The sequence below is a fragment of the Sebastes fasciatus genome, chromosome 18 (genome assembly GCF_043250625.1).
Source record: "Sebastes fasciatus isolate fSebFas1 chromosome 18, fSebFas1.pri, whole genome shotgun sequence".
NCBI lineage: Eukaryota > Metazoa > Chordata > Actinopteri > Perciformes > Sebastidae > Sebastes > Sebastes fasciatus.
Window position 1 is genome coordinate 11,569,601 of NC_133812.1, and position 27,027 is coordinate 11,596,627.

Sequence of the window (27,027 nt, forward strand, 5' to 3'; positions counted from 1 at the left end):
TGGTGCTCCCAACGATTGGCACAGTAGTCCCCAAATAATCAACTATAGATCGAATATTGACCTGCAATTTCACACAATCAACCTTCCCCTCAATTGAGCTTGGAGGATAAACTGGCGAGGTCTGGCTGTTAGCCTCCAAGAAAAGTTGCTGTTCAGGAAAGCTTTTCTGCTTAGCACAGAGACCTTTGATTACAACCCAAGAGCGGACGCATATAAACTCTGCTCCAACATATATTTTAGCAACCTTTTCAAGGTAATCACGCCAATGAAGGGTCACTGGAGAGGCCAAACAAGCCCATTCCTTATTATTACGATGTCTTAACTGCTCAGAGATGATGCCACTCTCTGAGGCATTTGGTGCACACCCAGAACCGAAGGAGTAATATTATTGCGTGCGAGGAAAAAAAGGCAACATAAGGGCAAAATGGAAGGGAAACGGGGAGAAGCAGGAATAATAAGAAGGGCCATAAGGTCATCTCAGAGCTGTGAATGTGGCATTTGAGGAGGCCTGCTTCAGGCTTCACTCATCTTCAGATGAAATACATCTAACTGACATGAAAGACGAGTAAAAAGGACGGCCAAGTGTCTCTGTATGCACATGTATATGCACGTGAGTTTTTTGTTCTTCAAGTCCTGGAACATTTGAAAAAAAAGGTGTTGGATCACTTACTGACCTTTTATAACTGAATTTCACCGTTTTATATGTCATGATCACACCTTTCTCGCTCTTACCACATGTGTTAACTCACTGCATCACACACATGACATGACAATATATGATAAACTGAAAATTCATTACGGAATGAACGCATGCTGCATATGATACAATTTCACCATGCCAACAGTAATATTTGAATTAATCAGTAATTTGTGTTAATATGCAAAGTCTTCATTTGGTAAAGCTCATGTTACGGTACATACCGTATGCCGTTGTAATGATTTGATTTGCCTGTTGAAATAAAAACATCTGGATAAAAAAATAAAAAAATAAAAGTGACTGTGGCTCAGAGCAAAAACAGATCCGCGCCATGAATAGTTGACGCGAGCCTTTGTTGAGGCCAGGGGAGAGTGAACCAAATCAAGGGAGAATTTCATTGAAGGAGAGAAGCGTGGGTTGAGGATTCCGCCGTTCGCGGCGAGGGAGAAGATCTGCTAAAGGAAGCAAACCCCATGCTGTGCAGACACATATAGACTGAGTCACGGGTCAGATTGGATTGCTAATAACTGAAGGCCAAAGCATGAATTACTAAGAAGACGCACCCTTGAGGACACTCGGGCAACATTGCTACGTACTGTAGTTTTTCCCGGATTCTGGACTTTTATCTGTTATCAGTGTATTGTGGCTATGATGCCGATTACACTGGACATTTTACAAGAAAAAGACGTCGCTCAATATATGTAGAGCGCTTACTTACTTTGCTCTTTAACTTCGGATGGCTGTGTGTCTGGACTCTCCGGTCCAGCTTTCACTGCGAGGCTGCAGGTTTCAACCTGGTGCCTTGCCTCATTAACGTTCCCTTGTAGCATTGGGTTTAAATTTTAAAAAAAATTGCCAAACAGGCGCTTTTGCTTTTTGATTCGACACCAAATCCTCCGCCATCATCTTGTCTGCCAACTCTCTCTCATCCTGTGTGTTTGAAATCTGCTACTCTGTGCTGAGACTCTGTTATGGAGCAGACACTTTCACTTTCAGTTTGTAGCGTCCGTCCTCCGACTATGTATTGTTAACACGGCGCTGATACACCAAAATGGGTTTAATTTCTTTTAAAAAAGTGGTCAAGTAATGTAATCGGTGTATGCCCGAACACCGTGTACCACCAGCTTCCGCGTCAAGCCTAACCTACGGTGTGCAAATATAACTCCAGGTACTACGCTTGTGCTGCAGCAGCCTGAATAAAGACAAGAATGGAGACAGCAGACAATCAGGACTGGGCCAGAGCGCCAACATCTGCATTAAATCTCGCCCTGAGATTTCCTTCCTCCACTTAGTGAAACCCCAGTGGAGAAGCGCTTTGCCTACTCCAGATAGCTCTGCCTGCTTTGCCATAGGAAGCCATTAACTGACAGTACACGGCTTGAGGTTATCCCCATGGGTGCAACAGCCTCTGGGATATACTCTGTCTGGCGGGGAGATGAAGAGAGCATGACGCTAAAGAGATTAGCTATTACACTGCGAATTTCTGTTAGAAGAATAAGGTTTTTAAGAGACTATTGAGGGATACACAGAAAGCCAAATAATACACTCGGCAGACGGTTAGATAACCCTTTAGAAAAGGGTGGGAGGTTTGAGGAAGTGTAAAAGCGCACGTAATGACTGCATCACATGTTTCGCAGGCACTTTGAGGCACTTTGAGGCACATTCGGCGCGGTGAGTCTTGCTCGGAAAAGGGCTGATGTGTGAACGCGGTGATAAATCACATCGCTAAATTAATATCTCAGCAAAGTACTGCCCTAGATAGATGAAAAAAGGACACGCAGAAAACGAGTGCTTCCACACACACGCACACAAACTGCATGTTGAAATTCCACAGTGCCTCTGCAGAGCCACGGCACAGCTCAACAGTCTCCGTTTCCTTTTGCCGGCAGGGGAATGAACGACTAGATTTGAGAGGGGAAAGAAAAAAAAACAGCATTGGTGTGGGGTGTGTGGGGCGGGGAGGTGTTGATGTGATGGTAGTCTTATCCAGGGGTGTATGTGCGGCTCCCCTGCCGTCTGGCTGTTTGGCATTGGTTTTGGAGCTCGAGACTACTGAGGGCGTCATTGTCAACACGTTTACTTCGCCACTGTTCCCTGCTTGTCAGAGAAGCTTAAGCATTATTCGCCACGAAAGATAAGTAGGCCCCTTCCTGCAGTCGCCTCATAGCAATGAAATGGTGGTGATTTTTGAAGAGACACATTCAGCCTCTCTCTCTCCCTCTCTCTCCCCCCCAAACCTTCCACATGCGCCCCCTCCCTTCCCTCCCATCCCTTCACGGCAATCTCATCTGCTCTCGTGCACAATTGTAAGGCTGCTGCGAGGAGCTTTCGTTTCTGCAATCACTTCACATTTGTTTCAGCGATTGATTTCCTGGCATGTGAGGGGAAGGAGAGAATGAGCGAGTGTGGGTAGGCGGCGAGGGAGGGAGGGGAGGAGCGAAGCCAGGGAGGGGAGGGAGGCAACAGGGAAGTCAGAGGACGTGCAATGCCAGGCTCACATACTGTCACCATGACAACAGACATCACTTCACAGGAGCAGCACTTAGGATGCCTGTGTGGGCTGAAGTGACATAGTTGAGGGCTGGCATTAGCCTCTTGTAGGTGCCAAACGCACCGATCCTCTTCGGGTTTTTTTTTTTTTGCTTTATTTCCTCCGCGGCGCCGCTAAAAGGAGCACCCCCCGTCGCGCTCGTCAGCTACCTATTGGGATCGCAGAGTAATTTGTACTTTCTGCGTGCAAATGCGGGTCCTGCCAGTTTGGCTTAACAAAGACAATTCAATTGACGGAGACGCGTAAAGGAAGACAGGAGGAGACATTCATATTCAATGAGCGCCCTTTCATCATTTGCGTCACTTTGAAGCTGGCTAGCATGTATAATTCTCTGTGATTTGAAGCGATGCCAATCATGGAAATGATAACTCCCGATACGGAAACACACCACAGACACTTAAAAGGATCCCTCTTATGGCGGCTAATCCCGCTGTTCATTAAGAATAATCTGCAGCACTTTATGAGGGGTATACAATTGATGTTTTTTAAAATGCAAAACGAATGCATGACTCATCAAGATCTAATGCATGCATTAATGGATTATATAAGACTTAATAAATGATCAAGTTTATGCAATGATTATATACACCTTATGAATAATCAATTTGCAAAATGAATTTTAACACACAGTTAAGTATTACATTAATTAACGTCATTAAATTAGCTATAAACCAGGTTAAAGGACATAAGCCTCGGTCTCTCTCAGCCTCTCTAAGAGCATAAATGCACCCGTTTCTTCTCTTTGTGCACAAATTAGAAACCTGGCTAAAAGGATTTTGGTTTGCTCTTATCGGCATGCAGCATGTACGGCTGCATGCCTCCCTCTCTGCATCCGGGTCCTCGTCTTGTTCTCCATTCACATACAGTATTTACAAGCTGGCCAAACTGTAATGCATGCCGTAAGAGGACATGACGGCATAATCAAAGTCTGTGGGAAGAAATGGACGGTCATGAGGCATTGGGATAAACCAAAAAAAAACATCCAGTAAGTCCCATTTCAGCTACAGCGCATATATATGATGATGAGATGCTAATGAATGTATGACTTAACTGTGGGTTAGAAATTGAGCAGAAAATGTAAAATTGAAACACAAAGCCGAGCTCTGGCTCATATGAGGGGATCATGCTTAAGCCTATAGGGTTTATACTCTATTCTTTTAATTACAATTCTAATTGTTTGGCCTTAGTCGTTCCCTCAGAAACTGGAACTCTCGGAGCGGCCGCAAAGGTGGAAAGGTTTTTAATCTCCCATGCTACGAGATCTGCACTGATCGTCCATGTGGTGACGCCATAATAAGGTCATTTACTCATTTTTTTACAGTTTGACCCTTTAATCAGAGTTCCAGCCGAGTCTTTCTCCTGGTCAGTTTTTGTTTTCAGTCAACCACACAAAGTACATTTAATCAAGAACCGTACTTAAGTAAAGTTTTGAGGTACTTGTACTTTACTTGAGTATTTCTATTTTAAGCTGCTTTATGCTTCTACTTCACAACAGGGTAACACTGTACTTGTTACTCCACAACATTCATCTGACAGCTGTAGCTATATAGGGAATCACCAGAGGCCCCACAATACAATATTATCACGATACTTAAGTCACGATACGATCTTATTGCGATTTTGCTATCTATTCTTGAGATCAGAGGTCAAGGGACATCCTTTGAGAATGGCCATGTCAGTTTTCCTTCACCAAAATTGAGTGTAAATTTGGAGCATTATTTAGCGTTCTTGCTGACAAGCTAACATGAAATAGTTGGTACCGATCGATTCCTTGGGTTTTCCAGTTTCATATGATACCTTCTCTATCTTTGAATCCTTTGGCTTGTTAAGAGGTTAAATAATAAAAGATCTATACTTGATGTCCGTGTATCGATATAATATTGTCACGCAAAATATCACGATGCTATGTTGTATTGATTTTTCCCCAAACCCCTATGTAGCTACTAGTTGGTTTGCAAATTAAAGGCTCCGCACACTCGCACAGGTGTTTTCAATTACTCCGGCTAATTCGACCTCACCAGCTGCATTACATCATTTCACCAAACTCTCTGCACTAATTAGGATCATAACAGGGTAACCTGCCCCTCCTCAACACATACAACAGAATCAACGAAAGGGTGAGGGAGATCAGTCACTCAAACTCAGTTCGTCTGTCCTGGGTAGAGGTCTTATTAGGGAACATAAGTGAAAGCACCTGTGTGGTTGGACTATGGGTGTGCAGAGGTTTTAAGATAATACATATGATCACGTTATAAAAGATGATACATTATCATTGATTAAACTAAACAGCAGCACTGCCTCAGCTAACATTATTCCTAAGAAAACTCATTTTGTCAGTTCCAAATTACAACCTGACACTAATTTGACAAATAAGATTCAGTGTGTTCCCTGTAGGATATAGTGTCATACATGACTAGAGTCCAGATTCAGAATAAACTTTCAGTGGATGTAAATCACCACTAGAGCTGCAAAGATTAAACAATTAATCGATTACTTGTCAACTATTAGAATAATCACCAACTGTGTCGATAATCGATTAATTGGTTTGAGTCATTTCTTAAGAAAAAAAAAACATTTCCTAATTCCAGCTTCTTAAATGTGAATATTTTTGTGGTTTCTTTACTCCTCTATGACAGTAAACTGAATATCTTTGAGTTGTGGACAAAACAAGACATTTAAAGGACGTCATCTTGGGCTTTATAGACCAAACAACTAATCGATTAATCAAGAAAAAAAGAATCGAGAAAATAATCAACAGATTAATCAACAATGAAAACAATAGGTAGTTGCCGCCATAATCACGCCTATAGACTATATGTCAAAAAGCTAATGTTGTGGCTGTGAATTACAGTATTTCGTGAGCAGCTGATGCTACTGACATTTTTTAAACAAATTGTCTTGGCTGCTTTTTATTCATTAGGACTGACTGCAGTATAGAGCAGACAGACAATGGTCCCCCGGTGGGAGCTGAACCGGTGGCTTTGCCTAAACCCCGAGGCCAACAGGACGCCCCCTCGTTTCTGACATTTCAGCTTTCCAGAAGAGCAGTACAAACTTAGCCAGTCTAGTATTCAATCATCTTCAGGAAAAAAACATGAGGCTACTGTATTGCTGCCTATTGTTGCGACAAACAACAGCCAGCAACAACAAGATGAAAATGTTTTTTAAGCTCTTATGTTTAATTTTCTCATGGCCACAGAGGGTATGAAAAGGAGTTTTATGCCCGAGTATGAGTCATACTACCACTGCACCAGCACTATTGACCAGTTGGGCTTCTTAGAGCAAGATATTGTAGCTTTAATTTATTGGAGTTGGACCGAGTGTCTGTCAGCATGAGGAAATTAACACTATTCCATGAAATAAAATACAATATAATCGCTACGGATAAAAATCTCGCTGCTGTAACAACAAGGTAATATCAGCAGGACCAAGGTTGACATTTAAGATTTAAATCTTGTTTTTAATGATCCGCATGATGAATGGCCACTTCATCACAATGTCACAAGACAAAAGAGAAAAATATCAGGCTTAATATAAAGTACAGAATCGCTTTTAATTCTAAATAAAGCGGGGGGCCATGAGGGCCGGTCTCGTCGTGCACCAGGACAGTACTTAATGAATGAATGACTACAAGATCATTAGCAGCAGCTTTCTGTCCTCGCCACTGTACAGAGCAGGACAAGTAGCTCAGGGTTTGGGGATGTGGGCTTAACAGTTGAAGCAGCCAGCCAGGTTACAATAAGCTTCTTTGGTCCGCAGTGGGGATTTGGCCTTGAATGATCCAGAGGTAAATTGTGTTCCTGAACTCATCCAAATCCTGACAGTAGAAGGAGGGAAGTATTACAGCTGTTCATGATGTGTGCAAAGTAGCCAGAGCTACATTATACTTTCTATTTCTTTAGCACACATCATCAAGAAAGATATATTCCATTCATCACAGCTGTGCACGACTCCATCTCTTGCTTTGAACTATGCATAAGAAAACAGGAATGGAATTGCTTATTTTATGTGCAGAGGACATTGCAGTAGTTTGACAATGCTGTTAAAATCCCCCGCTACAACCATAAAGCTTACAGCTCCCTTTTTCCATTTTGCCTACTGCCAAACTACACACAGCTACATCTTCCACGGTAGCTAAAGGGGGCAGAGAGAGGGCAAAAACGGAGAGTGGCATCCTTCCAAACGGAGACAGGCACACACACCTCGCATCAACATGGGCAACGTGACTTCACAGCTCGACAGGAAGTCACAGAGATCCAATTAGAAGGGCACTTCACTGATTTTACACAAACGAGGAGTATGACTCAGCCTGTGAAAACACTTCTATAATTTATCCTGTGGCTCCAGAGCAGCTTTTTAAAGTCTGAGAAAATAACCCTGATGAGGTCACGGTGATGTCATCAGGATTATCTCGGCTTTGACTTGGAGATTACAAATCTTAACATATAACCTGCCTTTCAGACTGGAGAGTATGAGAGATGTGGGCGTTTAACAGACAGGGAGGGTCGAATGAAATGATGCTATTGGTTGCATTATGGGAAATGTAGGATCCAGTGTTTTGGGGGATCTTGACCCAAACCAAGGACAACCCAGTTGCCAGAAAGAATGTTGGCATTGGACGTTTCTGCAAACCACGGATATGTTGAATGGCAATATTTCTGAACAAAAATACATTTCATATCAGCCTCGTATCACACTTACAGAAACGCAATGCCACGTGGTTAACGTTGTGAAACGATTGGTTAGGCTCAGGCAACAAAACTACTTGGTTATGGTTAGAAAAAAGATCATGTTTGTGTTCAAATATTAATGTAACAACATAACAATGCAACAAAACCACTTAGTTAGGTTTAAGAAAGAACTACATGGTTGGGCTTAAAACTACTACGTTTATACAGAGAAAATGAAACTGAACGTTGTGAACAGGGGCGCGAACGAACAGCTGATTGTAACGTGACGCACGGGACACGGACAGCGGTCTCCTTGATGAAAGTGTTGGGTTTGTTGGACCCATCTACCTTCCCATCCACCTTCCCCTTACGTCCGGTGTGTCTCTTTTCACTATTTAAACACACATCACTTGCTCTGACCAAATGCAAAAAGTTCAACATTCAACGTTTCCCTAGTTTGCAGAAACGTCCAAGGCCAACATTTTTTTCCAGGCAAAAACGTCACTATTCAACGTATACTTGGTTTTCAGAAATGTCCAATGCCAACTTTTTTTTCTCCACAAAAGCATTATCATTCAACAGATACTTGGTTTTCAGAAACATCCAATGCCAACATTTTTTTTCAGGCAAAAACATCACCATTCAACATATACTTGGTTTTCACAAAATATCCAATGCCAACTTTTTTTTCTACACAAAAGCATTATCATTCAACAGATACTTGGTTTTCAGAAACATCCAATGCCAACATTTTTTTCCAGGCTAAAAATCTGGCCACTGTTGCCTCAATTTAACCATTAATTTTGGAAAAGGCCTATACTAAATTGGTGTACGAGTCCTTTATTTTGAACTTTGAGAGAATCTGACGTCTGGTTTCCAAAATTCAGCACACTGAGAAACAGCTGTTTCACCTTTATCACATTGTACTGGAGCATTAAAGTAAAACTGTGAAAGATTATCCAGTGAACACTGAGCACAGCAGGGTTGCTCCAGACTCTAAGTTAAAACATTGTCTCTGCGGTGTATATTCAGTGCCAGTCTCAGAAGACTCGGTCCTGAGAGAACTGACTTTCGGTATGATTAAGTTGGTGCTATCTGAAGCCCCTTCTTCTTCTTCTCCCACTGCAACGAATTACTTCCTCTGCGCCGTACCCAGCTGTATATCCTCATTTGCCTCTGATTGAAGCGTATATACTGTAGACGTCCCTCCGCTGTTCCCCGGGGGGAACGGCGAGAGAGAGACAGGCAGAGAGGAGACAGAGAGACGGGCAGGGAGGTAGGGACAGAGAGTGGGAGGGAGGAGAAGAGATAGAGTTATCCGTGGTCTCATTACGGTTGGAAATGTGAGGGTCCCGATCCAAGGGAATGATGAAGGACTCTGTGGAGGAGGCCTCTGAGAACCAACAAAGACGGCTTTAGTTTCACTGGCGGAATGCATTTGCATAGCTTAGAAGCCAAAGCGACTGAACCGGGGCTCATGAAAAGAAACCCCAGCAATTGCTTGGACTTCAATGCAAACGAGAGGGAGCAAGAGACGGAAAGAGAGAGAGAGAGAGAGAGAGAGAGAGAGAGAGAGAGAGAGAGAAGTGTGATGGGAGAAAAGGCAGTAGGAACTTTTTTCTCTTTAGCAGCATAACACAAAACGAGATCAGGAACATGTGCACATCCCACGGAGGTTGTCGCCGACTGACTTTGATGCAAAGAGAACATACTGAAGGCGGCGCATCTCCAGATAAAGTAACAAGCAGAGGAAAAGAACATTCCCATGCTATCATAAGTGTCATGCTCCATTGTATTGCCTGTTTGATATGATTATTTAGGGCAGTTTGGTCGTCAGCATCGTTACAGATAATTGCCAATTGAGAATACGTAGCAGGTTTTGTAGGTGCTTCTATTTGCTCCGAGCAGCTACTGGCCTATTGGAGCTCTGGAGAGCGACGCCGAGATGAGCAGAGGTCGCGATAATGGAGCAATCTCCTGGTGGAGGGTGTTTGTGTGTGTGTGTGTGTGTGTGTGTGTGTGTGATGAGAAAAAAGAGAGACACACTCCGAGAGATGGAGGAGGAGGGGGGAAAAAAAGAGGAGAGAAAGCGTGGAGCAGATGTTGTACTTTAGTGGTGTCTCTCTTTTCCCCCTCTGTGGCCTGGAGTCATGGAGGGATGACTAGCCTTCATCAATCCTCTTTAATGACTCTGGCAGCACCACTTAACGCACTACTACGTGATTTCTTCATTACTACATCATGATTCCGCCATTTGGTCGGCGGAGATGACGTACGCCGACGCTCTGGGATAAAAAATAATAGCTGAAAGTCCGTTTTTTTTTCTCCCCAAAGTGTCCCATTCGTCTACTCTTGGGTCAATTTTGTAAATCTTGAAAGGAAAGTGACGGCTGAGGCTTTGAACGCAACAAAAAAAAGAGATGGAATCAAGTGGTAAAAAAAAAAAAAACAGTCTGAATAGATATTATTGAAATGGATTTGACTGAGAATACCCAGCGCTATAATACCTTGATTTCAAAGATATGTCCACAGCAAAGAATTCAGGCCTTGCCCTCTATAACTTTACCACTTCAAAGTTACTGCCACCATTATGTGTTATCCTCTCACACAAGCCACTGCCTTTCACCTGTGGTGCACAATAGTCCACTTCACTGACTCCTCCAAGTGTCAAAACCTTCAGTGAATACAATGGGAGGCAACACAACATCCATGCTAATGTTTTGCAACTATCAATAATAAATGTTGACTTTTGAACCTTGCTGATGAATTTTCATTCCCACCGCCTCCTTGAAGATGTGCAGTACACATGAGGCATACGCAGGACTTAGTCAATGGCTCTTCAACACTTAAAGGAGTGTGAAATACATAAGTCTGAGTATATAATCATCTCTCTATGTATCTACCTATACCTTTCTATCTAATACTGGGTACACACTACACGAGAATCAAGTTAAGATTCACCACTCCCGACAATTGTCAGCAAAGCCCTGATTTTTTTGATGGTTCTAAAGATCACACTTCCAGATAGTGCTTTTGAAATCCCCGATCGGCTCGGAAGTCCATCCTGGCCGCACCCATTTCAGATTGTAAATATCAAACATGTTCGATATTTGCGATCTGATATCCTGTTGTGTGTGGGGAACCCAGACGACAGCCGATGACGCAGTCAGGTGGGAAAGAACGATAGCCAATTGGGAACCAAGCTGACAGGAAGCTGAAGCACAACAACCGGCTGTCATGGCAGCCAAAACATGAAGCATAAAGTAGTAGCAAGACGGACCTCAGAAATGGAGGACCAACTTTGCTGATTAGTGGCAACAACATGCGTGTTTATTTAACATGACTTCATCCATCCATCCTTCGTGAATTTTCAGTTAAAAGTAGTGCAAAAACTAACATGGCTATTGCTTCCTGCCAGTTGTCCGCCATGTTTGTTTACACTGAAGTCACGTTTGATCGCGAGAGATTTGGCGAGATTCCTGTTTTTTTTTAGTCGGGACTCTTGTTGTTCATGAATTCATGAATAGCGTTTGGTGTGCTGTTTTTGGCCAAATCATTGCTCACCACATACTATAGGAACAAAACTGTTAAATGTAACATAACATGTCATTATGTGTGCGGTAACTCACATTTTCAACATCTGTTAAGATTTGAAAAAATCTTTTAGTGTGGGCCAGCCTTAAGCCCTTTTCCTTTTGTAGCAATAGATTATACAACAGCAGCAAGAAAGCAGGACATATGTAAATCCTAACTGACTGTAGAATAGGTAAAACACTGTAGTGATGGGGGAAAAAAGGAGGTGACTGTTCTCAAGAGAATTTTCAGGCTGCACAACATACTGTACGTGCAAACACACGAGAACAGATAGTTAAATGCTCAAACAATTCCATCTGCTACATCTCCCTGTCTCTGCTGCTGCTGCTGCTGCAAACCCACTAGTCCACACACACACACACACACACACACACACACTCCTCTATGGCAACACCACATCGAGCATTATGGGATATGATTCCCTCTAATGAGCTTGCATCTTCGTCTGCATGCACGCGCCGCAGCACGGAACGGCCTGCTCGAGAATCCGCATCTTTGATCTGACATTCCTGTGATCGGTTTTGACGGTTGGCGTCATGCCCCTAAAATATGTGTATCTCTTGGAAGAGACCGGTTTAGTAGATGCGGATATTGAATCTAGCAAAAGGTAAAGATTTCTTGAGACGTCAATGTTTGATGAGAGATTATGCCCACTGGCTTAAACGCCCAACTGGAGGACTTGGCTAAAACTCCAAACAACAACACCCACGTAGAAATGTTACACTGCCTAATGAGTGGTTTGAAGATTAGGTGAAATCAGTGAGTGCATGCTACTCGTTTTTCAGACACATCTCTGCAACAGGTGCTAGAAGGAGAAATGTGGTGTACACATATATGAGCAGTCATGCAACAGCTGCCCTGATGTTGTGCCGTGATTTATTATCTTATTCACCTTCCTCCCTCTAGAGCACGAGAATAGATAAAAAAAACCTAGCGCATCATTGGTCAGTTGCATTACCATGACTGTTCCCGTCATGCTCACAGTAACCTTTCATTGCTACATCATCTCTGCACGCACACACACACACACACACACACACACACACACACACACACACACAGCAAGATCTTTTTTAGTGCTTGGCAACGGCCTCCGAAAGGCTCCCATCCCACATCTCTACTTGACCTCGCATTCTTCCACGCACAACCCTCCTGCTTTGCTGTCACCGTCGTTCAGGTCAGGGGGCTGTGTGCACCTCAAGGTTTTCCTCTCCGCGTCCCCAATGTTATACTGCACATGAATCATTATTTCCTCGCGGTGCTGCTGCTGCTGCTGCTGCTGCTGCTGCTGCTGCTGCGAGGATGACGACTCATGTGAGACATCATCTGTGCCACTGGTTGCACAAGCAGACAGGGTATAGGAGACAGAAAATGTGTGCTCGTTGTTAATGGGAGAGAGAGAGAGAGAGATTCAGACAGACAGACATGAGGAGGAAGAAGAGGTGGGCACATAGAAACCACCACCACACATGAGAATAATTCATGACTGTGCATACTAAAATGCCAACTGCTCAACACATTACAGTCCTCATGATGACATTAAAAAACACATTTGCACCCCCAAGTCGACCTTTTTGAATGATAATTTTAAAACAAATGACATGACCAGTCTTGAGAGGCTTCTCTACCAGGTTCCAGTGTCATAATATATGAATGTAGCCTTACTAAATTTAGCCTGAGACCATCATGAGTGATGGATTGGATGAGAAAAGGGGGTGGGGGGGGGGGGCTGTGCATGATTGGCTAGCCCACAAGATTTGCAGTATAACCTCAGGGTTTTTGATGAGAACATTTGGAGCCCTCTCACTCAAAAACATGACATTCAGACCTGGTTTGGTCACCCTTTATGGGAGGTGGTGCATGGATACATTTTTTGGAGATCTTGTGAGTATTAAAGTGGGGATTTATGAGCTGTTTTTTTTTTTACAAGGTCATGATCACGTTTTGGTGTTTCAGCTTGAGCAAAAAAAAAAAAAAAAAAAAAATGCACATCCACTCACCGTACACTCCTTGGCAACGGACGCCCTCCACGAGCAGCAGCGCCAGCAGCCCCAAAACGCAGATAATTAGATCCATCATCATCCTCTCTCACGTTAATCTCTGCATATCCAGATCTCTCAATGGCAAAGAAGTCCTGTCCTGTGGGGCGGTGGAGCTGAGGCGCATATAGAGGCTCCGATCCTCGATTAAATATAGTGTCAGGATTATTATGGACGCAGGAGGAGACTCAGGTGGTGGTGGTTGTTTTCATGTTCCGCATGTCGTGGCGGCGGAGACGCGGAGGAGGCTGCAGCAGAAAGAGCCCGGCCTTTATATATAACCAAACAAACAAACCTCTGAATCCAGGTAGGTAAGGTGCTCCACTGATGCGTCTTTAGCGAAGACCCCAGAGGCACCAGACCGAGGGATGCTGTCGACTAGAGGCGGACGGAGGCTCGGTACCCGCGGACATAGCTCCTCACATCCAGCGGTGGTCACGGCTCGCTCCACTGCTGCAGCTGCATGCTGTCATCACCTCAAAACACACTCCAAATCTCACTGTTTTCACCTTGTCGCTCGATACTATACAGTGGGAAAAAAAGCTGTGTGCGCTCACACAGTCACATCACGACTGCACCTCCCGACGCTCGACTCATCTCTCCCGGTGGCAACGACACAACAAGAGGAGGAGGAGGAGGGTCCAGCAGCCTCCGGTGGATGGATGGATGGATGGATGGCTCCTCTAGAAGCAAATACAGCAATGTTCCGCTGTTCCGTCTCGGTGCGTTATGTTATGAGACCCACTTTTTTTCTAAATGAATCCACGCGGTGACGGTGTGGTGAGGAGCTAGTTGAGCATCGGTCACGTTGCGCAATATACGTGCAACGGAGACCGAGTGGCAACCGCAAACCGGTCGGTCTGTCTGTGGGCTCTACGTCAAGAGGTGCGTGGCTTTCCAGCGCTCATCTGTATGGGAGGCTGCGCTCGGCGTCAGGGAAAGAGGCAGGAGAGGCGCAGCTGCTGGATGCTGAGAGAGAGAGAGAGAGAGAGAGATGGAGGAGCGAGGGAGAGAGAGAGATGGAGGAGAGGGAGAGATGGAGGAGATAGAGATGGAGAAGAGGGAGAGAGAGAGAGATGGAGGAGAGAGAGATAGGGATGGAGAAAAGAGAGATGGAGGAGAGGGAGAGAGAGAGATGGAGGAGAGGGAGAAAGAGAGATGGAGATGGAGGAGAGAGAGAGAGAGAGATGGAGAAGAGGGAGAGAGAGAGATGGAGGAGTGGGAGAGAGAGAGAGATGGAGGAGAGAGAGAGAGAGAGAGAGAGATGGAGAAGAGGGCGAGAGAGAGATGGAGATGGAGGAGAGAGAGAGAGAAATGGAGAAGAGGGAGAGAGAGAGATGGAGGAGAGGGAGAGAGAGAGATGGAGGAGAGGGAGGGAGAAAGATGGAGGAGAGAGAGAGATGGAGGAGAGAGAGAGAGATGGAGGAGAGAGAGAGAGAGAGCGAGAGAGGGAGAGAGAGATGGAGGAGAGGGAGAGAGAGAGAAATGGAGAGAGAGAGATGGGACCATTGGAATTCAGAAGATCTAGCTTTTGACAGACCTTTTTGCAATCAACACCAAGCACTCTATAGTCTATAGTCCTGTCTGCTCATGTTTCACCATGCCTCCTTTTTATCAGACAGAGGAGGATGAGGTGCTGTCTGTCGTGTATAGCATTCATCTGCTCTACATCAGATGTCTTTGGCTTGAAAACACTGAGGTGTCTGTTCAGAGTACACGCAGTGCTGCTGCTGCCACAGGCCTCTACATGTTTTGGCAACTTCAGCAATACATAACTTTTAAAGTTTTTGAAGAGGTAGTAAGTGGTTCCCAAATGGGGTCCCAGTAGGCCCTCAGGGGTCCTGCTGGCAGAACCAGAGGGCTCCTGCAAAACGAAAAAAAAACTGTTTCCTTATATTCAATTTTGCCATATTTAGTGACTGGAAATATACCAATTAAACCAATTACCATTGACAGAGCATTTTGGCAAAATGTTCTTGGGTGCTACCCACATAATCAGCTGTGCTGCTCATCCCACAAATCATCATTGTGAAGGTAAATAAACAGGCTTTCCAACAATGTAAAATACAATGCCAATTAGCATTGTAACAACAGAGAAATAATCCACCAAACACAAGTTTCCGAACTTTTTTCCCCCCAGTTTATGTCACCACAGTCCATTGGACCATTTCAAAGGCTTCGTCAGAAGCACTACACATGCACTACATACTCAATACTATCGTTTAACACACTTTTGTGTGAATAAAACAGTAGTATGTATCTTTTCGGACGCACTGAGCAATAATTTATGTCGTCACTTCCTGAGAGTCTCCATGCTGGTTAGAGACATGTAACCATGGTAACGTGTGTCAACCTCATGGGATCAAAATGACGTTTTTTGTGAGAATCAAAGTCGGAATTAATGTAGAATATAAATTACGCCTAGCAAAGTGAAATCTTACTTACTTACAGTTAAATCGAAGCGTTAGTGACGTAACAGAGCTGCCTGCCAACGTCTGTTATGAACGTGTTGTCACTACTGATGCAATTTGCGTACTATTGGTTTCATACTAAGGTTTCTAACATACTAAAATATCCCACATACTGTTTTAGCGTACTAAATAGCATGTTAGTATGGAATTTCTGAGTTCCAATACTCATACTACCATACTATTTAGTATGCCAGAAAAAGATTTAGGTTGCGTCCGATATTCCGTACCAACATGCTATTTAGTACGCTAAAACAAAACCGAAACCTTAGTATGGAACCAAGAGCAAGCAAATTGAATACTATTTCAGGTGTAATATTACAGTATGCGACTCTGTACACTAAAGCGACACAAATATCCCACAATGCAATGCGGTAGTGATAACAGTGTTTATAACAGATGTTGACGGACAGCTCTGTAACATCAATAACATTTCAATTTAACTGTAAGTATCAAATTTAACTCTATATTTTTTAAATTATTCAGACTTTGATTCTCACAAACCGCCGTCTTGGTCACATGAGGTTGGCACGCGTTACCATGGTTACCCGTCTCGAACCGGCAAGGAGGCTGTCAGGAAGTGACGACGTAAATTACTGCTAAGTGCGTCCGAAATGTACACATACTGACTATGTAGTGCATAGTATGTGATTTTGGATGCAGCCTTAGTATCTCCCATTACCTGCCGTGCAGTATGACAAAAATACCAGGATGTCCTACTACATCCAGTCGCAGTTCGCAGTATGCAAGCCAGCATGCTTTTCTGGCTATTCTGACCCACAATCCTCTGCGCAGCGGATATATTGGTGACTTCAAATGGGTTGTGTTTTACGTATTCATGAGAAGAGTCCATATGAACACATCCTCTTGTGGTATTAACAACCTCATGGAAGTGGAACGTTTCTGAAAGCTCAGAGTTCATGAGTTGTGACGTGTTTGTTGACATTGTCAGAAATGGCAGAAGCCATGGAAATTAATTTTTCGGTACATAGTAAGTGAATATATTGTAATTTTAGTCGTATATTGTAATTCTTCGTATAATATGTCTGAGGAAAATGGCGATATTCCCAACTGCCATTTATTTTTCCTCTGTCATTATGGCTTTGCATTTCCTGCACAATGTTACCCATTTGCTGGCTTGCTAAATTGTTAGCCTCTGTGGCTTCTAGACGTTCAAGGTGCATTGTTATGACGGAGTAGTATGTCCCAATTGTATGCATACTGCATGCAACAGTACATACTTTGTAAGAGCACCTACAGTATGTACTAAAAGTAACAAGAAAAAAGGGATGCAATTTGGAACGCAGCCATTATACTGTAAATGGTTCCACTTCATTGTATTTCCTGTCGGTTTGTAGTGTTTTGTAATATCAATACTGGCGGAATCTAAAAGTTGGACTACAGCTGTTTCCTAGCAACACAATTTCGATTAAACGGTATTAATTAGTGTAATATTTTTCCCCAATGCAGCAGCAAATGTTATACTTTTGGGCCAAATGGGGATGAATGTCAAGAGCCACAGTTTGATTCATCTGCAAATTAGGTTTCCCTGTCTTTTAATGCCTTGCAGTTTGGTGGAAAAAGTAATTGTTATTTCAGTAAATGCACCATACATTAGAAAAGCATGACACTTTTGCAATTTCACAATATATCCAGATTGCTAGCCAAATTGTTTTCTGGTACTTTGACACTCAAGTCGAAAGTAGAAAGCTTGGCAGAGTCCAGCATCAGATCAACTTATCCTCAAAACTGTAACATTGTCTTGACAAGTATTTCATCAGATTTTTTTTTTCTTCTCTAAAGCAAGTAAAAAACAACAACAACTGTATTTAATGTTGTAACAGAAAATAACTACTAAACACAGTGAGGGCCTCGTCTTTCTAGGCAGCAGGGGATCAGCTGGGGAAGTGACTGCTGGAGCCCCAGTGGGTGGTTTGGCGCCCTCTACGGGACTCCATTAAATGAATCAATAATCATGCAGTTATTGGGGGTGATACCCAGTTTGTGACCAGGCTATAGTTTGGATTGCACATGCCCACTGTGTCAAATAGAAATAAATATCACATAATGATTATTTAATCGCCTCATGAGACTTTTATCATTGTAATTCAGCTGAGCTGCCAATATCTGGTTCTTAGACGAGGACCTCACAGTGGAGCGGAGGAGTAAAATGAATTTAGTGGAGTTAATATTTGATATACGCTACTATAAATTTAATTTTGGATTTTAAATGATTAATCTTGTCCATCCTTTTTTATGCTGTCATTAGTACGGTGCCCTTGGAACGCCGGAGTGGTGGAGCAGCGAAGATAGCAACTGTAATTTGAAAAACTGTTTCAGATCTTATTTTCTGCCAATAACTGTCTTTTGTTTTATCTCAAATGGTGTGTGGAGCGGAGAGCTCTTTAATTTTTTATCCTCGCTTTAATTCAGGATGTTTAACCATCTCTTGCGCTCTGTCTTGTCACTCTGCCTCTCTTTGAGTATACAGTATATGTCTCTGCTTGTGAAAAGTGGCCCTTTCTTTGACAGATAAATAGAGATCTCCATTCATCAAGTCATCATTTAATATCCAGTGTCAACTTGAGTTTAACTTTTCTTTACAACTTGCTGGTTGAAGCGAAGTGGTATGATTTAATTGAATTGTCAGTTCAATACAATTGGGCATTAACCTCCTCCAACTCACATTGACAATTTTCAAGTTAGAACTAGAATTACCGCCTCGTGGTTGTATGACTCCGCCAACCAGTGAAGTTGCAGTTTGCATCCCTTTCTCTCCAAAATGTCATCACTTCATTATTTTATCAAGTTTGACATTTGTGTGAAATTGTCATAATTAGCATATGAATTTCTGGGTTATGGACAAAAATGTGTTTTGTGAGGTCACAGTGGCCTTTAAACTTTTGATCACCAATATCTAATTAGTTCACCCTTGAATCCAAAAGGAAGTATGTGCACAAATTTGAAGAAATTTGCTTAAACCTGCAGTAGGCAGAATATTTTTGGCACCATTGGGCAAAAATCCCATAATAACCTTTCAGCATATTGTAATTCAAGTGTTCTGAGAGATAACTAGACTTCTGCACCTCCTCATGGCTCTGTTTTCAGGCTTTAAAAAATCTAGAGCGTTCCTATTGGCTGTTCATTCGACGGAGGCAACTGTCAATCACTCGAGAACTCTGATCAAACAGTCAAACTAGGCAGCGCTGATCAAATATGAATCGATATTCTGTTACTGTAATGCCTATTTCTTCAAATGTTTTCAGAAACATCTTGTAGTGTACTGTTCAGCTGTAAAATGAGAAAGTTTGCTCCAGCTGGTGGGGGGGTGCTTGGTATTTCCTCAACTGATCTCAACATGGCTGCCGGGTCACAAACTTTCTCATTTCTCAAAACAATCGAGATGAGAAATAGGCATTACAGTAACAGAATATGGATTCATATTTGATCAGCGCTGCCTAGTTTGACCGTTTGATTGACAGCTGCTCAGAGACGGCAAGGCTCCAGCTCGGCTCTGATTGGTTGTTTTCCTCCGGTCTGTGAAATCTAGGAGCACCGGAGGACACCGGAGGACACTACTATCAGGATATAGTGACTGTTTTATAAAAAATAACTTTTTTAAATCATATTTTCTCCAATTCTACACCACTGCTGCTTTAAGGCGTTCGAGAGATATCGCGTTCACGAGATTAGGATGGACCTGAGGTCACAGTGACCTTGACCTTTGACCACAAAAAATCCAATCAGTTAATCAGTGAGTCCAGCTGGACGGTTGTACCAAATTTGAAGAAATTGCCTCCAGGCGTTCCTGAGATATTGTGTGTTCAGGAGAATGGTCCGGACGGATGGACGGACAAACTGAAAACATAATCCCTCCGACCACAGCCGTCACCGCGCGCAGCGGCATAAAAACAATACTTAAGTAAATTATTTGCAACAGTTAAGCAGTTTGGACATGAAGATAAGTCAGTTGAATGTGTGTGTTTTGTCATATGGCGATGCCTGTGTAGTCCCTTTTCCCCCACCTGCTTGCTGCTAATCATTATGTTTATTACTGTAGGTTTGCATCACCCATCCAATATGGACCGGAGCGGGAGACCACAGGGGAAGCTTAGACTTTAACTCTCCATCTGTCTATTGTGGATAAATAATCTGCTCTCAGCTTCACCCCCCCCCCCCAACACCCCCCCTCTCTCTCTGTCTTCTCCTTCCCTAGAGGGATATAATGCAACCTTTTTAAACCAAGATGTCTAATGCTACTACAGTGCACTGACATTGGAGGGAATGTAATTACGAAGCCCATTGTGGGTGCAGTGTCTCCATGCAGCATCATGAGGGGGGGTTATAAATATAATATACCTTATTGTAGTTAGAGCTGTATGACATTTGACTAAATGTATTCAGTCATACACCGCATGAGGTGTTGGATATGGTAGGAAACGAGACAATTTGGCATTTGAGGAAGCCTCTCTGGGCTTGGCGTTCCTCTTCAAACACAGCAGACCTAGATGATGTCACGGTGAAAACGCAAGGTTCGGGGTCAGCCGGAGAGGAGTGTGTATCTGTGTTTGTGTAACTGCAAGCGTGTGAGAACGAACATGAGAGGGTTATGGCTTTGGTACTCTGACAATATTCTGCTCTGGTTGGCATCACACATGAGCAAATCTCAAATGGAACAACATGTATTTTTCCATCTCGCTGCCTTGAAAGTCATATAACAGCCAGTAGCCACCTGTGGAAACGGTTCCACTGACAACTGTAGCTCAAGGCTTGCCAAGCAATGCTCACTTTTTTTTTTTTTTTTTTTAAGTCGGGTTACTGTTGCTTCATTTAAATTGTCAGCGTCACTGTTCCAATGTGGCATTTGAAGCAAATTATTACTTTAAACCTCTATCTGGTGAACAAGAGAGACGTCATTGGGCTTACCCTAAGGGGACTGTGAGATCGAAACGACACAGGCATGAGCATTTGGATTCAAAAGACTTAATGGTTCCAACAAACTGAAATTAACTTTTCCTCCGAACAACCTGAAGAATCATTAAGCATGCTACAACATCCAGGTTACAAGCACCCGTGGGGGTAAGGGATATACATTTGTGTCCATCACTCGAAAATCGCACATGCCTGACTGCATGCATATTAGCTACAGTCTACACACTCACAGGACACAACCGTCGCCCCCCCTGTGTGCCTCTGTTGGCAAATGTTTCACTTGGAAAATAGGTCACCTCCGAGCTGGCAGAAACATTTTATAAGGGACAAAATTTAAAAGTGGACAGATTTGGTTTCTCCGTGTCATGATTCGTTGCATGTGGCTTATCCGAGTCCGGCTGGAGGGAAGGAGGCGGCGGGTAAGAATGCATCCAACAAGAACACTCATGACTCTCTTCCAGGCCGCAGTTTAAAAAGATGCAAAGCCTAAGTGCATTCTCTTTTTTGGTCGTTTTGCGTCTCTTTGTAGGTGTTTTGCGACTTTTTTTGGTGGTTTTGCAATTCGTTCGGTGGTTTTGCATCTCTTAGTAGTTGTTTTGCATTCCTTTTTGGTCATTTGGCATCTCTTCGTAGTTGTTTTGTGTCATTTTGCATCTCTTTTTGGCCGTTTTGCCTCTCTTTGTAGTCACTTTGCGTCTCTTTTTGTGGCTGTTATGCATCTCTTTGTAAGCGTTTTGCATCTTTTTGTGGTCATTTTGCATCTTGTTTTTTTTTTTTTGCATCTCTTTTTAGTTGTTTTGCATCCTTTTTGGTCATTTGGCATCTCGTTGTAGTCGTTTTGTGTCTCTTTGTAGTCGTTTTGCATCTCTTTTTGGTCATTTCGGATTTCTTTTTGGTCGTTTTGCGCGTCTTTGTAGGTGTTTGATGTCCTTTTTTTGGTTGTTTTGCATCTCTTTGTAGTCGTTTGCATCTCTTTTTTGGTCGTCCTGCTTCTCTGTGTAGTCGTTTTGCATTACTTTGTAGTTGTTTTGCATCTTGTTTTGCATCTCTTTGTAGTCGTTTTGCATCTCTTTTCGGTCGTTTTGCATCTTGTTTTGGTCACCTTCAAGCTAGCAGAAACATTTCAGAAGGGACAAAATTTAAAAGTGGGCAGACGATTTACTTTCTCCGTGTCATGATTCGTTTCATGTGGCTTATCTGAGTCCGGCTGGAGGAAAGGAGGCGGCGGGTAAAAATGCATCCAACAAGAACACTCATGACTCTCTTCCAGGCTGCAGTTTAAAAAGATGCAAAGGCTAAGTGCAATATAAAAATCCTAGCACTGAAGAGTTAATGCATACTTTCCTCTGTTGATTCTCTAAGACGGCAACACATAACTTTATTTTATGTTAATGGGATCTAGACCCCATCTGTTCTTAATGCTCGTGCATGCCCTTCCACATAAAAAGAGCTGACTCCGTTTAGATTCTGTGCTTTTAGTTTCCTGTTGAGGAAAGCATCATCCTCGGCGCACTCTTAACATGGACTAGTGTAAGATCTCATGCTGAGAGGCAGGCCTTAGCCCGACTATAAAGACAAAACGCACTTCTGACGGGCATGACGCATTTCTGTTCTACAAATGTTCCCTCAGACACCCCCGTTTTCCCTGGGTAGCAGCACTCTGACACACTCAGTATTCACAGCGGCAGGAACCCTGTCGGCAGTATTTACACACATAACTGGGGTGAAAAGAGGTAGATTTCACAATGAGGTGCAGCGGTTCATGGCAGCTGGTACCAACATGCTGTCAGAATCCAGAAAGCACAGCTCTTTGTGATGGTCCCTGGTGAGAGATCAGGGCCGGTCTCCACAGAGGTTGAATCGTCACTGAAGTTATCGAAGGGGTCTGGAGTAATCTGCATATTTGAAGCTTTGTAAAACTTGCCACCACTGTGTGAAAAGTGTAAAGCTCCAGTCTCTTTTAGGTCGTTTTGAGTCTCTTTTTGGTCGTTTCGCATCTCTGTAATTGTTTTGCGTCTCTTTTTGCATCTCTTCGTAGTTGTTTTGCATTCCTTTTTGGTCATTTGGCATCTCTTTGTAGTTGTTTTGTGTCTCTTTGTAGTAATTTTGCATCCCTTTGTAGTCATTTTGTGTCTTTTTGTAGTTGTTTTGGCATCTCTGTAGTGGTCATGGCATCTCGTTTTGGTCGTTTTTCATCTCTTTCTAGTCTTTTTGTGTCTCTTTGTAGTCGTTTCAGCATCTCTAAGCAGTCATTTTGCATCTCTTTTTGATAGTTTTGCATCTCTTTGTAGTCATTTTGTATCTGTTTTTGGTTGTTTTGTATATCTTTATAGTTGTTTTGCATCTCTTTTTTGGTCGTTGTGCATCTCTTTGTGGTTGTTTTGCATCTCTTTTTGGTCAATCTGCATCTCTTTGTGGTTGTTTTGCATCTCTTTTTGGTCATTCTGCATCTCTTTGTGGTTGTTTTGCATCTCTTTTTGGTCAATCTGCATCTCTTTGTGGTTGTTTTGCATCTCTTTTTGGTCATTCTGCATCTCTTTGTAGTCGTTTGCGTCTCTTTTTGTTCATTTTGCATCTCTTTGGAGTAATTTTTTGTCTGTTCGTGATTTCCCACCAAGAAATGTGAGCCGTAACTTCAAACAGAGGCTCTGGCCAGGGGCCCCCTAACCTGTTGGGCCCCTGGGCTTGTGCCCAGTAGGCCCATTCAGTAATCCGTCAATATGTAAATCAAAAAAGATTTACAATTTTTCATTAGCTTTCCTCACAAGGGGACTTTTTATGACACCCTTCAAAACCACAATCTGACTAATCTCCACAAATCAATGTATTCATCTGTCTATACTGTGATTAAGAAAACCTTTTATGTCTCCCCTAATTTAGCTGTCCACTTTAACACCGGGGGACTTCCTGCTGGCCTATTGATCAGCTGCACACCCAAGTGATTCATCCCAACTCAGATTGATTCTGCCAATGCTGTTTTGGCGACACAGCACAGAGTTAACACGACATGCTAATTAAGCTGTATGCACCTACTTCACCAATTAAAAGGCCCCTATATACTTGACATCAGACACAGACAACAGAGAGAAGTTTCTTCGTAGAAGGTTAGGATACAATACATCAAATAAAGACGATCTGTGGATGAAATTGTAGAGGATGTGCGACAAAACACGCTGCACATTGTTGTCAATCTGCTCAGTTCTTGATAACAATAATACATTCATTTCTCATTATGACAATATATTTTGGTAAAACTATCTAAACCCTCCTATTTATCATTTATAATGAATAAATCAATGTTTATAAAAGACAGTAATGTAGTTGTGTCAGATATAAGGACATTAGTCAATGATTAATAACGCAGCATAACATCGCTGTGTTCATATTTAATAATGCATATACGCTTATGAACAAATCCTCACACTGTGTTATAAAATATTTATAACACAACTATTTATACGCAATAAAAAATATTCTCAGGTGAAACAGATTTTGTTTATAGCGCTTTCAGCCGCATCTCATCAGCAGATAAAATGATGCTCAGTTGTGTTGCAACTAATAATACAAATAATATAAGTATAGTAATTATAATAAACACGTGGCTTTCATTGTATTTACGCCCAGTTTCAAGAACAATGTTAAGATACACATACAGTATTTTATAATATCATCAAAGTATATTTTTATAATGAGAAAAATACCTTGGAAGGGAAAACCTTTCCTCATAATGAGAAACTGAGCAGATTTATTTTCCTCACGGCGGTCGTAACGCACTGCCGTGTATTTTTTCCAGTGCTGTGCTAATCACAAATACCATGATCCAAGCAAGTACAATCAGGTTCCCAATTTAAACTGCATAGAAAATGTGATTCCCAGTTTAGTATGCGGCGCTACTTGGCTCAGCGTCTGAGATTGTAATTATCTCTCTGTAAAGAAGGTAAAGTGAAGCCCATGTTAGCCCTTTCGTGTCCTTGGCTGCTCCGGGGCGGGAAAATAAATCTTCAGAACAGATCTCATTCTGGGTACATTCATTACATCGCACATTGCACTCGACAGACAGTAAATTACATTACTAACTCCACTTAAAATTGCGGGGTAAAGAGTGGCAGGGAAGGAAATCCTCATTGGAAAGTAAACTTCAAGTATTTGTACCACGGCATAGCCTCGGATCAGCGCTGAACTACACACACAGTCCAACCTCCACCACTCAAAGGCCACAAGTAATCACTGTTTGTACCCGAGTGTACAAACAGATGCGGATAATTGGGTGTTTCGTAAGAAAGATACCATTACGGTGTAATTATTTCCTTTATCTGCGGCAGATCCTGTGCCTGATTCTGCGTGCAAGCCTCATTGTGAATCGGAGCTCTTTCTGTGAAAACACAGTAGAGGGCCAGAGGAGCAGTGGCAGAAAGCAATGAAGTATGGGTAAAGTGGTGTGTGTGAATGAAATACAAATGCCACTCCATTCAGCATGGGCCGAGTTTGTCATAGATATACACCCAAATGAAAAAGGGCCACAGTCACTTTAGGCTGAGTTGCGAGCAAACAAATTAATTATTTATGAACAATGAATATTGCATATTGCTCTCAAAATTTGTTGTTGCCTCTCCTTCATAAGCCAGCAGATTTGATTTTTGCAGGGCTGGATATTCACTTCTATGGAAGCTGAATTCTAATCACATTTTCTATGTCAGCACATGGAGAAAGGGAGAAGCGACTAGCGTACCGTTGATATTTGTGACTCAGAACAATAAATAATGTATAATGTATACATATATTTTTATTTAAAAAAGATATCTATGTTGAATTATTTGTGTTTCATTTTCTTGACGTGCAACATAAACACGGTCCGTCCTCTGAAAAAGAGCTTCTACCTTGAGCCCAGTCATGTTTACGTTTCTATCATCCGTGGCCGATAAACAATGTTTCGCCGGCAGCATCACATCATGTTGTATCCCTTATTTTCACCCAACATTGCCTTCTGATGTGCCCACTTTAAAAAGTAATCGAGTGGTCAAACAAAGCTTGAAACAGGCGCCGTGTAACCATTGGCTTTTCTATTTTGCACTGTGGTTCAGGTGTAGGATAATAATGGCTCTGCCATCTGCTCACCCGCTTGTCCTTTAAGTTGTCTTCCTTTGCTATTGGCTTAAAAAAAAAAAAAACGGAGTGCACACCGCTGTTTATGCCAGGCACGCAGCATTCTCACTCTGGCATCAAAAGTACCACCACCACCAAAAGATAATTATGGAAATATGAGCAAACGCTGGGGATTTAGAGGCAGAATTCTTAAACCTTTAGAGAAGCTGGTTACACTGATTCCAACCATTTGTCTTTTAAAAATAAAAAAAATACATCAATAATATGCAGCATCAATACAAATATAAACCAACATATCATTTTTTTCTGTATGCTTATAAACAAATCCTCGCACTGTGTTACAAAATATGAATGAACTATTCACACACAATAAAAATTCACCACAGGTAAAACTGATTTTTATTTTCTAGTGCTTTCAAGAGCATCTCGTCGGCAAATAATACTCTCTTATTTGAAAGTAAAATTATATTATTACCATTATTATTATCATTATTATTATTATTTTCCTTTATGTAAGTCTTTATTTATTTATTTATCATTTTTTTAAAGTGTGTTCTTCCTGTCTTTTGACATTATGTTTGTTTAAATGGAAAAGAAGCACGGTAATAACATGTCTTATCTTTGAAAATGGTGCTTCACAATAACCTTTGATACTCAAATAATGCTCTTATGCTTTTATCCATTATGTACGGTACTTGTATTCCCTACATTGTCATTACCCACAAATGTTTATCTTTCCATCCACCCCTCCGTCTCCTGTCCCTGTTCAGGGACGTGGGAGGGCTGGGGGGGGGGGTATGCATTTGACAAAAGGCAGCATCCACCCTGGACAGGTCAGCAGGTCACCACAGTGCTAACACAAATAGAAAGACAACCACATCCACATCTACAGGGCAATATTAGAGTTTCCACTTCACCTAACCTGAATGTGTTTGAACTGTGGGAGGAGAATTGAGCACACAGAGAAGGAAGC

At 42.4% G+C, this 27,027-nt stretch overlaps 1 protein-coding gene and 1 long non-coding RNA gene across 3 annotated transcripts in view; both read right to left on the minus strand.

Moving 5' to 3' along the window:
• LOC141755882 (uncharacterized) overlaps positions 1-27,027 on the minus strand; it is a 490,132-nt gene that overhangs the window by 311,359 nt on the left and 151,746 nt on the right. The window lies entirely within an intron of this gene.
• The window catches only part of LOC141755875 (MAM domain-containing glycosylphosphatidylinositol anchor protein 2), a 310,559-nt gene that overhangs the window by 194,650 nt on the left and 88,882 nt on the right, over positions 1-27,027 (minus strand). For both annotated transcript variants that reach the window (XM_074615183.1, XM_074615182.1), the window contains exon 3: positions 13,513-14,520. In XM_074615183.1, the coding sequence (XP_074471284.1) occupies positions 13,513-13,594 (82 nt within the window). In that variant the 5' untranslated portion in view covers positions 13,595-14,520. The remainder of the gene's footprint in view (positions 1-13,512; positions 14,521-27,027) is intronic.